The following is a 12,940-nucleotide window of genomic DNA, read 5'->3' as shown; positions in this document are numbered from 1 at the left end:
CAAAAATGACAGCTATATTTACTGACCAGGCTTCTTTATATCATTTTTAGGCTGAAATGGCCGATTTCTATGTTAACCGTTTGGGTTTAATATTCTCTATTTTTGATAAACATTCATGCTCAACCTGAGCTACCTCACCCTTTTCTGGAACACTATACTGTGATTATTCATTTTCATTTCTGATAAGCAGGTAACATTAAACATTCTCATTTTCTACTGTATGTGTCATATTTGGTTTTGGTCATCCAGGTGTCTGACACATGCGGAAATGCATCACCATACTTAAGAGTATCCAACCCAAGCTGACCGATCCATGTATGTCATCTCCTCATGGAAATTCCTGTGTCTGGAATGGAACTCAATCTCTCTCGCTGGAGGGATGTACACTGCTTACCACATTAGGCGCAGGTTGGCAAGAACCAAGGTTTGCAGATCCCACAGAATGTGCGTTGGGGAACTGCTGGAGTTCAACCAACTAAAATTACATAACTTGCCATTGAAAGCACTGTCTGGTGAGGTTCCCACTGCTTGTCCAACTAAAACAAATGTCATGTTCTCTTTGAAGGTATCAATAAAGTGCAGCATTTCCTCTCTACCCTCGAGCCGGAAGAGTGTTAAAAAGCCACAAGAGATTCGACAGGATTCAAAGTGTTTTATAACTTCCAGCAGGAAAATATAACGACAACAATTTTTTTTAAATAAAGCAACACTTGCATACATTTCTTTGTTTCGTTTGGGGGGAAAGCATGGGAGGAGATAAAAAGAAGTTCTGGAGAAAATGACTGCAGAACAGTGCTCAAATTGAGAAGTAAGGGTTATCAGTAGTTATGAAGAATAGGTGGAAAATGGGATTAAAAGCTCTGTGATGTAATAAAATTGGGGAGCAAGCTCCATGGTTTGTAACATTTGCCAACAATAAACACTGTTCATGGCCCAGTATATCCTGTGAAGTGCGTTGAGACATCATCCCTACATGAAAGGAGGAACATCAATAATTTGTGCCTTTCAGGTAGGGATGACGTCTCAATGTGCTTGTGTTTATATAGTGCCCGTCACACGGGATAGCATCTCCGAGCGCTTCACAGTGCTGTAGTTTGACATCGAGCCGTAAAGAGAGGGCAGGTAACCAAAGGCATGGTCAAAGAAAAAAGTCTTCAGGTGTGATTTGAAGGTGGGCAAAGAGGGGGCAAAATGGAAGGATTGGGGCAGAGAGTTCTAGAGATTTGGTGCACAGTGGCTGAAAGCACAGCTGTCAATTGTGAAGCTGAAGTACCACGCTGAGAAGTGGGAAGGGCACTCTGGTCATGCTCATCCTTCTTAAAGGACAGCAAGGTCCCAATGCAGGTCAGGCTTGTGGCATACAAGATCTGTGTGCAAACAGTCCTGCTTTATGGATCTGAGCTCCTGGGATATAACAGAGAGGCTTCCTCTGACCCATCTGCAAAGTACAGGATCAAGCAGTGAGGCGGATTTGTGGCGAACACGGGAAGCAGCTACAGGGAGGAAGGGCTCTGGCCTAAACTGTCCTGTCATTGAACATCCTGAAGGTGGAGGTGGTTTCACAGTGGGCATGTCTATTTGCCAAGGCCCCTTTGAGGACCTAGATAGAGCAGCTGGTGCTGAGTAAGTCTGACACGCCTCAATGGACTTGGACCTCAAGAACATCAAGGAGCAGAGAGGATGAGGGAAGTGTAGCAGACCTGAGATAGCTGAACGAAGGCAGCAGGTAGTGAGTGGGTGTGAGCAGATCAGAGAGGAGGGAGGTGACAGAGCGTGAAGACATTTGAAAATGAGAGAATCTTGATATCAATCCATTCTGCAACCAAGAGCCAACAAAGCCTGGCAAGAACTGGGGCGATGGGGATGTTGATCCAATCAAATTACATCAAATACCAGGATTATTATTATTTATTATCAATTGCCATGAAGATCATTTCAAAGATTTCATGAAATAAATACAGTATTCACTCTATACTATCCTTGTTGAGCGAAACCTTAGGCAAGTTTCCTTACTCCACACGCTTCTGTTTACCTAGCAGTAAATAGGAACCTGATTGTTAGTCGATTCATGGATCGCTTTCCGGAGGCAATAATAATAATACCAAATAATAATAATTTGGTAATTTGGTCACCCAATCTACAACTGTTTGTGGAACACTGCTGTACACAATTGGCTGCCACATTTCGCCCACAAAATATACACTTTACGATATCTTCTTTGAAGCTTATTCAGATCTCTCAACACTGTGATAAGGCAATATATCAAATGCAAGGATTATTAGTATTGTATTTTAAGAGAGATCTTTTGGTCTAAACCCGCATTGCTTCTTGGTGCACCAAGTGGTTATTCTCCCCCATTGGCTCAAAGAGGAAATGTACAGAGATAGATGGTGGTAATTTAATTTCCAACAGAAAACTGTAAATTATTTATAATAATAATTCTTTGATATAACATTTGATATAACAACAACTTGCATTTTATAGTGCCCTTCATGGAAGGTAAAGTTTCAAAGTGCTATTCAGGGCTGGACATCAAGAAAGGGAAAAGTGAGAAGGGAGGTGACTATAAGCGCAGTCAAAGAGGTAGGTTCTAAGGCAGAACTTAAAGACGGATAAAGAGGGGGAAGACAGAGGGGAGAGAGAGGGAATGCTGGAGATTCAAGATGTAGAATCTGAAGGCTCAGAGAGGGAAGGGGACTCGCAGCAAGCCCGCGTTAGCAAAGTGGAGGGTTCGAGCAGTGCTGGGGGGCTAGGAGATGGCATAAACTAATATTCATACTGGAAAGTACTGCCAATTACTGATCCAAAATAATAATTACAATCCTTACATTTGGTATAGCACCTTTCACATTTGAAGAACATCCCACAATATCCCACAAACAGAGGATTATTATTCCCAGGAATAAACACAAGGGTAAAGGACTGGAGATGGTTATAAATCCTATTGTTTCTCTAAAACATAGTAAGAAACACATTTTAACATGAGATCTGTACAATGATAATACATTTTACAAGAAGTTATCTCTTAACCATCTTAGAATCATTTTTGAAGGAGTTGGATATTTATAAATCAAATAGTGCCATGAGATCTTTAACATCCACCTGAACAGTCAGACAGAATCATGGTTTAACATCTCATCTGAAGGATGGCACCTTTGACAATGAAGTATTCCCCTAACACTGCATTGGAGGGTCAGCTTTTCTTTCCTCATTCAGCTGGGTATCTGACACATGCTTATCCAAACCAGACTTGAGAATTTCATGTGACTCACCTTTGCATGGAATTTCCCAAGGTATTTACTGTAATACAATGTACACGCTCTCCCTGGAGGGCCACACCCTGCTTACCCAAATCCGGAGAGCATTAGACACAGGTTGGTAAGAGCCAAGGCTTGAGGACCCTAAAGTGTGTGTTGGGGGATTGTTGGAGTCTAACCAGCTAAAACCGCAGTTTGCCATTGATAGCACTGCTTGTCCAGCTAGGACCACCCTACCCGTTAGCGCTTTGGTTTGCAGGGTTAACAAGAGCTAAGATGACTCCCTGCCCTCAGTGACTGGTCTACCCTATAAGACGACAACCTTTGAACAGAATTATATTGATGTATAAATCATTCCCATAAAGTTGGGAGACTTAAGCAGATTAAAAATGCGAACACATTAATACAATATTTTTCCAAATGGCAGTTTTTTTTAAAAAAAGTATATATATCATATATCTAAACAAAATACAATACAAAATTACATTTGGATAGCGCCTTTCATGTCGGGAGGATGTCCCAATATGTCCCACCCCTTCCAAACCATACAAACTGAGAGGTGCAAACATGAATTTATAATCCCCCAGATAAAACATTCACTTCACGGATGTGGGACTTGATTTGTGAGGCATTGTTGGGCGCAAATTGGCTGCCATGTTTGCCTACAAATACACAGTCACTACACTCTACAGTGAATCTTGTGAAGCATTTTGATATATCCTCCCGACGTGAAAGGCGCTATATGTAAGGAATGCAAGCATTATGATTGTTATATTATTATCATTATGGTAAGATAAAACACCCTCCCATGTGCTGAACATGATCGGAATATTTTGTGGGCTGGCATGAACACTTTATGGGCGCTGAACCTGCCCTGACTGATAAGATAAATATTCTGTTTAAAATAATAATAATCTTTGCATTTGATATAGCGCCTTATCATGTCGTTGAGACGTCTCAAAGCACTTCACAGAATACATCGTAAAGTGAATAGACTGTGTATTTTGTGGGCGAAACTCAGCAACCAATTACGTACAGCAGTAGCCTGGAAACAGTTGTGGATTGAATGACCAATTTCTTTTAGGGATTATTATTAATTTATTAATTTATTAATTTATTAATTTGTTAATTTATTAATTTATTAATTTATTAATTTATTAATTTATTCATTTGTTAATTTATTAATTTATTAATTTATTAATTTATTAATTTATTCATTTATTAATTTATTCATTTATTCATTTATTTATTTGTTTGTTTATTTGTTTGTTTGTTTGTTTGTTTATTTGTTTGTTTATTATTTACTCTATTCCCTTAGCATTGTAGAAGATCCACAATTAGGCAAGTCGCTGAATTCAGCCTTAACTTTGAATTGTTTTGCTGCAGTTCTCAGAAGAACTTATGGAAAATGAACTTCAAAATTAAATCTATCTGCACGAACGTGATAAATTCTGGACACTCTGAGATGCTGAGAAAACAAGAGGAGACCCAGTCCCGGGTGGAATTTCTCCCAATATATCTGTGCTTTGGAGCCCGTGCAATCGTGGTCGGTCTGTCGTGCGGGTTGCAGACAGATGTTGTTGAGATGCAATTGTATTTCCTTCCGATGCTCAGTTGCCAAGAACAGGAAAACACCAGAGCTTGACAAGGTTTGCAAACCCTCCCACACACAGGGAGCCACGTCTGGGCATTAGCATCAATGTGTTACACTTCGAGTGTCCCGAAATCACTCCTCGGCAGCTCCCGCAGAGTACCCGCATCTCGAGATGCGTTTTGCTATTCCATATTATTTGCAATATCTTGTGATTACATCTAACTGATCGGAGAGGAAAATATACGACTCTGATCAAACACTTTAGTGACTAAAAGCATGAGTCAAAGCCTGAGAGAGTTACAGCTGCTCCGCAAGACGTCAACTGACGCGCCTGTGGCTGTTTAGTAATCCCGTATCACACAGGGAGAAGCTGAAGGGATATTCCCAGAATTTAACCACTATTTCCTTCCTAATTATATACGGAAGTCGGAAATACACAATCCAGTGTACTCTTCCAGCACCTATTGCATCTGTCCCTGGTTCTGACGAAGGTGCGAGGGGAGAAATAAGTTTTGAGAAAATTGAATTTTCTCAATTTCCCAGATTCTTACCTTAAAATGCAGATTTTTACCTTAAAATGTTTTGAACGTGGCGGCCAATTTGTACACGGCAATGTCCCGCAAACAGCCCTGGAGTGAATGACCAATTTGATTTGGGAGATTGTCAGCCAGGACGCCAGGAAAAACTACTGACTCTTTTTGAATAGTATTTTTTGGGGGTCAATCAGATGTCTGACCCATGTGGAAACAACAACGACTTGCATTTATATAGCGCCCTTCACACAGGATGATTTATTGCGTATCCAAACCATACAGCAAGGTCTACAAATGTATGCCACCTATATCTGGACGTTTTTCTGGGTCTGGAGTAAAATACGCACTCATTCTCTGGAGGGACACACCGTACTTGTATATTTCCGTAGGGTGTTAGGCACAGGTTGGCGAGACCCAAAGCTTGGGAATCCTAAAGTTTGTGTTAAGAGTAGTGCTGGAGTTTAACCACCTAAAACCGCATAGCCTGCACGTGCAATTGACAAGCCAGGCTGGCTGGTCGTGAACAGCAGTGCTCTATCTGGGTCAGGAACTGAACTACTAAGACCGCCACAGAGTGTTGGTCAACTCTGATATCATGTATCCAAACACACTATCTTGGAGTCATCTTAGGTTCAAAGAAATCCTTCTTAACTCTCCCCATGGAGGACGTCACCAGTTGCTAATTTGCTATTTGGCAGGCGGGGGTTTGAGCCCTCAATTGGTGGGTAGCAGCTACCAGGTACTTCCTGTGAGCTTCCTGGGTGAGCAACACATCTCTGCATGAAACACCTTTTCAGGTGGACATTAAACATCTCATTAGCACTGCTTGAAAAGAGAAGGGAATTTCTCTCAATGTTCTGGACAAGAATGCACCAAATAAAATTAATATCATGGGTGTTTGTGGGAAATTGTTGTGTGCAAATTGGCTGCCTCTTATGCCCACAATCACAGTTAATTCACTTTGCAGTATATCCTATACAATATAAGTAGAGTCATGTAGCTCAGTGGTTAGAACACTCGCCTCGCAAGGGAGAGACTTGGGTTCAATTCCCGGCAGGGTGAAACATTGGGCATGTTTCCTTACTCCACAAGCCTCTGTTTACCTAGCAGTAAATAGGAACCTGGTTGTTAGTCGATTGGCAGATCCATTTTCTAGGGGTAATAATTCCTTCAAAAGTAAAAAAATGATAAATTGATCACTCAATTTACAACTGTTTGTGGGACACTGTTGTGCTCAATTGGCTGCTGCATTTCACCCACAAAATATACAGTCAATTCACTTTATAGTATATTCTGTTAAGTGCTTTGAGACATCTCAAAGACGTGATAAGATGGTGATCAAATGCAAGGATGATTATTATTATTATCCAGTGAAGCTCTTTGAGACATCATCCTAACATGAAAGGTACTATATCAAATGTAAGAATTATAATTGAGGAATACAGTGCTCCCCTAGCACTGTAATGGAATATAAGCCTAAACTGTAAACTCAAAATCCAAAAACTGAGGCTTGAACTCACATCCTTTTAACTCAGAAGCAAGAGTGCTTGCAACTGAGACAGGCTGACAAAAATGCAATTTCTTTAAGCAAAAATACAACAACTTGCATTTATATAGCGCCCTTCACGCAGGGTAGTATCTCGGAGTGCTTGGTTACTACTGTACAAAAATTCACAGCAGTAACTTAATTATGGACTGTGTTTTAAAAATAAATGAACATGAAAGTCTTCACATATCAATAACACAAAATGAACAAATGCCCACAATTGTGAGCACAGAACTGGAAACTTTGACCACAAATTTACCAAACTCCCCCGAATCTCATGTCCTTAATACACAGTAGAATATTACAGAGTGATCCAGTCACGGGCTTATGTGGCTTCAATCTTTAATTTGACATACAGGTCACGATTAAGTTACCTTTCATTTATAACAATAAATATAATAATAATCCTTGCGTTTGCGCCTTATCACATCTTCAAGACATCTCAAAGCGCTTCACGGAATAGACTGTAAAGTGTAGCGACAGTATACATTGTGGGGGGAAACGTGCCAGTCAAGTATGCACAGCAGTGTCCCACACATCAGTCTTGGACTGAAGGGACCAAATGATGATGTTATTGTTGGAAGGGTTGAGTACCCCACAGTAAAGCCATCCCTGGTGAGCGATCCTGGTAGTGCTGGTGGGAAATTGCAAAATGGCATTTCCTGTATCGAGTATTAGTAATCCCGGTGAGGAGGTTTGCTTTGGTGACATATCAATAGGCAACAATCAATCCTTGACGTTGGCCCAAAAAAATGATAGGAAATTGCAAGTTTGGATTTTCCACAGATGATTGGCAATCCGGTGATAAACACAGGAGTAAAGAGCTGAAGGGTATAAAATGCCACTGTTCCTCAGCAATACAGTAAGCAACACATTTTAACAATGACTTCTGCACAATGTTAGTATAATCCACAAGGAATAACTTTGTGAAAAACAATTTTCTTGGGAGTGGTTGTTGGAGGAGCTGGTGTTTATAATCCTCTGGTCTCTCTCTTTGTCTGCAGATTTCTGCCAAGTTTTCTTGGCGCTGTTCGGATGTTTTGCTGCTTTCCCTGTGAAAGATTTGACACGAAAAGCTGATGTTATGGCCAGAATTTCCCGATCAGCTCCAGGCTTTGGTGATTCTGAGTCTCTGGCGCTGCAGATCCGGAGCACAGCGGCAGAGCTGCGGTTCCAACAGGTAAGAGGGACTGACTGACTCTCTGTAGCCTCTCACTGTAGTCTGTCTGTAGCCACTCACTGTAGTCTGTCTGTAGCCTCTCACTGTAGTCTGTCTGTAGCCTCTCACTGTAGTCTGTCTGTAGGCTCTCACTGTAGTCTGTCTGTAGGCTCTCACTGTAGTCTGTCTGTAGCCTCTCACTGTAGTCTGTCTGTAGCCTCTCACTGTAGTCTGTCTGTAGCCTCTCACTGTAGGCTGTCTGTAGCCTCTCACTGTAGTCTGTCTGTAGCCTCTCACTGTAGTCTGTCTGTAGCCTCTCACTGTAGTCTGTCTGTAGGCTCTCACTGTAGTCTGTCTGTAGGCTCTCACTGTAGTCTGTCTGTAGCCTCTCACTGTAGTCTGTCTGTAGCCTCTCACTGTAGTCTGTCTGTAGCCTCTCACTGTAGTCTGTCTGTAGGCTCTCACTGTAGTCTGTCTGTAGCCTCTCACTGTAGTCTGTCTGTAGGCTCTCACTGTTGTCTGTCTGTAGGTTCTCACTGTAGTCTGTCTGTAGCCTCTCACTGTAGTCTGTCTGTAGCCTCTCACTGTAGTCTGTCTGTAGCGTCTCACTGTAGTCTGTCTGTAGGTTCTCACTGTAGTCTGTCTGTAGGCTCTCACTGTAGTCTGTCTGTAGGTTCTCACTGTAGTCTGTCTGTAGGCTCTCACTGTAGTCTGTCTGTAGGCTCTCACTGTAGTCTGTCTGTAGGTTCTCACTGTAGTCTGTCTGTAGCGTCTCACTGTAGTCTGTCTGTAGCCTCTCACTGTTGTCTGTCTGTAGGTTCTCACTGTAGTCTGTCTGTAGCCTCTCACTGTAGTCTGTCTGTAGGTTCTCACTGTAGTCTGTCTGTAGCCTCTCACTGTAGTCTGTCTGTAGGCTCTCACTGTAGTCTGTCTGTAGCCTCTCACTGTAGTCTGTCTGTAGCCTCTCACTGTAGTCTGTCTGTAGGCTCTCACTGTAGTCTGTCTGTAGGCTCTCACTGTAGTCTGTCTGTAGGTTCTCACTGTAGTCTGTCTGTAGCCTCTCACTGTAGTCTGTCTGTAGGCTCTCACTGTAGTCTGTCTGTAGGCTCTCACTGTAGTCTGTCTGTAGCCTCTCACTGTAGTCTGTAGGCTCTCACTGTAGTCTGTCTGTAGCCTCTCACTGTAGTCTGTCTGTAGCCTCTCACTGTAGTCTGTCTGTAGGCTCTCACTGTAGTCTGTCTGTAGGCTCTCACTGTAGTCTGTCTGTAGCCTCTCACTGTAGTCTGTCTGTAGCCTCTCACTGTAGTCTGTCTGTAGACTCTCACTGTAGGCTGTCTGTAGGGTCTCACTGTAGTCTGTCTGTAGGCTCTCACTGTAGTCTGTCTGTAGGCTCTCACTGTAGTCTGTCTGTAGGCTCTCACTGTAGTCTGTCTGTAGGGTCTCACTGTAGGCTGTCTGTAGGCTCTCACTCACACCGCCAGCAGTTTGGCTGCTCACACACTCTCATCCCCCACTTTGCCTTATAGTTGTGTGACTACTTCGCCCAGTGTGACGGTGACTGGAGCAAACTGCTGAGCAACCAGCTCCATCTGCCCCAAATACAGGCTGAAGACCGGTGTTCAAGGACCAATTACCACAAGGTAAGTGCCCCTGATAGTTATTGTTTGATTGTTTTAGAATATATTTCTTGTAATGCAATGGTCCAGGTATTACCATAGGGTCAGTGCAAACGTGGTTAATGGCAGTTTTAGTGCAAAAGAAAATCATAATCTTGCGTGTTTGTGTGTGTGGGGGGCACAAGACTTCTTTCTTTTAATGTGAGTCAATCTCTCATGTGATAGGTAACCCTAACAAAACTTCAATAGATAACAACTGTAGACTGTAGATAATAGCTTCAAATTGTTATCTAACATCCTCCACAAAGTGTAACATCTGGAAGGGTTTTAGGAACAACAACAAAAAAAATTACATTTGTATAGCGTCTTTCACGCCGGGAGGACGTCCCAAGGCGCTGGGAAGACCTCCTAGCAAGAAGGGAAGGAGGGAACGTGAGGACAATTAAAAAAGCAAATTGCACTTAAAATACACTTTTCTAGTTCATTCATGTTGCAAAGTGCTTTACAAAGAAAATGGGGATCACCAAGCAAGGAAGGGGTATTTGAGGATTCTGACCAAACGTACGTGAAAGAGATAAGGTTTGAGAATGTTTCCAAGGTAGAGAAGGAGCAAGGTGAGGAGATTGAGGGAGCGAGTTCCAGAGGGCAAGTGGTTAATGGGTGAAAATTCAATAGTGGGAAGGAGAGAGTGAGAAACCATTTGTAGCCGAGTATCGGAAGAACTGAATGTACAGGCAAGAGAAGAATGCTGGATTATATTGCTGAGGTAGGATGAAAAATGTCACAAAGCGATTTGATGGTCAAGCCGAGGGTTCTTGACATTGATCCACCAAGGAGTTGTGAGCCAATAAGACTGGCAAGCATGGGGTTAATGGGTAACAAGATTAATAGAGACCAGGAAAAGTGGCAAGCATGGGGTTAATGAGTAACAAGATTGATAGAGACCAGGAAAAGTGAACTCAAACTTTCCAAAGTGCAATTTACTGGCTCTCAGTGTTTTCTTGAAATTATGGTGCAATGTCAAAGAAATATACCTTGTCAAAATAGCTTGTATTTAACACTTCCCTTTATTCTTCAGCAAACATGCCTGCAAGCGATTGTCACTGGCCTTATGAAATACAAGACAAGTTTGTCAATGCTGGAGAATTCTTTGGGGAGTCCAAATGATAAAATAGTGAGGATGAACTCCAATGTCCAGCGTCTAACTGAGCTTCTCACACATCAGGTAAGTGCAAATGGACTTTTGCTGCAGAAACTACTATATGTAACAACTTGTATTTATATAGCACCTTTCATGCGAGTAGCATCTCAGAGCAGTTAACAACAATAACAACAAGATTACATTTGTATAGCGCCTTTCACGTCGGGAGGACGTCCCAAGGCGCTGGAAACAGTGGCGGAACTTGATGCCAAGTTGGAGAGAGAGGTGAAGTGACTATAGGGACGGTCACAGAGGAAGTTTTTCAGGTGCAATTGGAAGATGGGAAGGGGGTGGCAAGACAAAGACAAGGTAGATGGATTGAACCAAACAGTTCCAGAGTTTAAGGGATTGATGGATTTGTAGAAGATTGGAGGCAGCTGAGTGCAGGGAGTGGGTAGTGGAATGGTGTATAAGCAGGTTGGCGAGGTAGGTTTTCAAGAATGTGCCTGCAAATATCTTGTTATCTGCCCAGGACCATGAAATATGTAAACTTTGCTGAGCTCAAAAAGAAGAGGGGAAACAGCAGACATAGATTTACAGCTGCTCTGGAAGCCTGAGACACTCATTATCCTGTTTTTTTGTTATTTCAGTTAACAACCGAGGTTGGCAGCACTCAGCTGGCTATGAGTGAGCAGGAGGTTTCCGCCGCAAATCTGACCTCTGGAGTAGAGTGGGATACCCAAGTGAAAGTCCACGTCATCCTTAGAGACTTTACTATTTTCATGGAGAAAACATTCAGAGCCATTCGATTCTTTAAATCAGCACCAAGGTTGTGAATTTACCCCTGGGTTGTGGTGATTTTGGTGCTGGTGTTAAGTAAGTCCAGTTGCGCTACAACAGACCTATGACTGCATCCTTGACATCAAGAAAGAGAATTATGCAACGTTGAAGGGTAGAAGAGCTTGCGAAGGTTATTGTACAGATTGAAGGCCAAAATGATCCACTCAGTTGGAAGGAAGTGAACTCCACACTGCATCACTTTACTGATAGGAGGGCAACACGGTATTAATGCAGTATTATCCCTTTGTGCAACTCATAAAAGGCAACCTTGAAGATATTGATTGGAAGACATAGGGACATCCATCCCAAATGTTGATCCTTATCAGTATCTGGGGATTGTGGTGCACCACAACTTTTGCTTGGACACTGTCCTGTGTGACCGTGCTGAGAAGAAGTAAAAAGCACTCTGGTTGTTTTTTTGGTCATCCTGGTGTCTGACGTATGCAATACCGATTACCATGCTTAAGAGTATCCAAACTATACTGAGAATTCTATGCAAGCCACCTATACAGGAAATTTCTGGGTATGAAATGGAACAGTCTTCGGAGGGGCACACTCTGCTTAACTAATTCCTGAGTATTAGGCACAGATTGGCAAAAGCCATGACTTGAGGACCCCAGAGTATATGTTGGGGTACTGCTGGAGTTTAATCAGTTTGATCAGTGAAGTTATTTTCAATGACAGCAAGATCGCAATGCAGGTTAAGTTTGTTGTGTATATAATATGTGTTTAAACACGCAGGGATGTTTCCATTCAGCTCCGTTAAGCCTGCAAATCATAGCCCTAAAGTACATTCCTCGCTGAATAGGCAGCAGGAAGCTTAACAGACAGTAAACTCAATTGCAAGGTATTCTATTCCAGACAACGGGAAAATCCCATGTGTAGGTGGCACGCAATATGAAACTCTCAGCCTAGTTTGGATACCCTTGTACTTACTCTTGGTAATGACTTTTAGTATGTATCAGACACCAAGCTGAGAGCAGTTGTCATTTAGTGAAGTTATCGTGTCTCATGAGTTTCAGTGTCTGCAGAGAATTAACATTATTTATTTAATAATTTATTTATTTATCTGGATGAGTGAATTCAGTGTTAAAGGCCTGCTTCCAACAGTAGAGTGTTTCAGAGCAGAGCACTAAATTTGTACAACCCGGTACCGATTGCTCTCACAATGGGCTGAGAAGAGTTTTGGTCTTTCGAGGTCTGAAATTCCATCTAATATTTCACCCATGAGATGATTCTGTTCTAAAATGTAAG

At 42.2% G+C, this 12,940-nt stretch overlaps 1 protein-coding gene across 1 annotated transcript; it reads left to right on the top strand.

Annotated features, from left to right (window-relative positions):
* Positions 1-7,999: 7,999 nt before the first annotated feature.
* Positions 8,000-12,288, top strand: LOC121848133 (interleukin-6-like). The gene is made up of 4 exons (XM_042332291.1): positions 8,000-8,110; positions 9,616-9,729; positions 10,784-10,930; positions 11,497-12,288. The coding sequence occupies exons 1-4, from the start codon at positions 8,015-8,017 to the stop codon at positions 11,680-11,682; spliced, it is 543 nt and encodes a 180-aa protein (XP_042188225.1). The 5' UTR covers positions 8,000-8,014; the 3' UTR covers positions 11,683-12,288.
* Positions 12,289-12,940: the final 652 nt, after the last annotated feature.

Source organism: Callorhinchus milii, unplaced genomic scaffold (genome assembly GCF_018977255.1).
Source record: "Callorhinchus milii isolate IMCB2004 unplaced genomic scaffold, IMCB_Cmil_1.0 Scaffold2, whole genome shotgun sequence".
Lineage (NCBI taxonomy): Eukaryota > Metazoa > Chordata > Chondrichthyes > Chimaeriformes > Callorhinchidae > Callorhinchus > Callorhinchus milii.
Note: the sequence above shows the minus strand (reverse complement) of the source record. Positions and strands in the feature narration are given on the sequence as shown.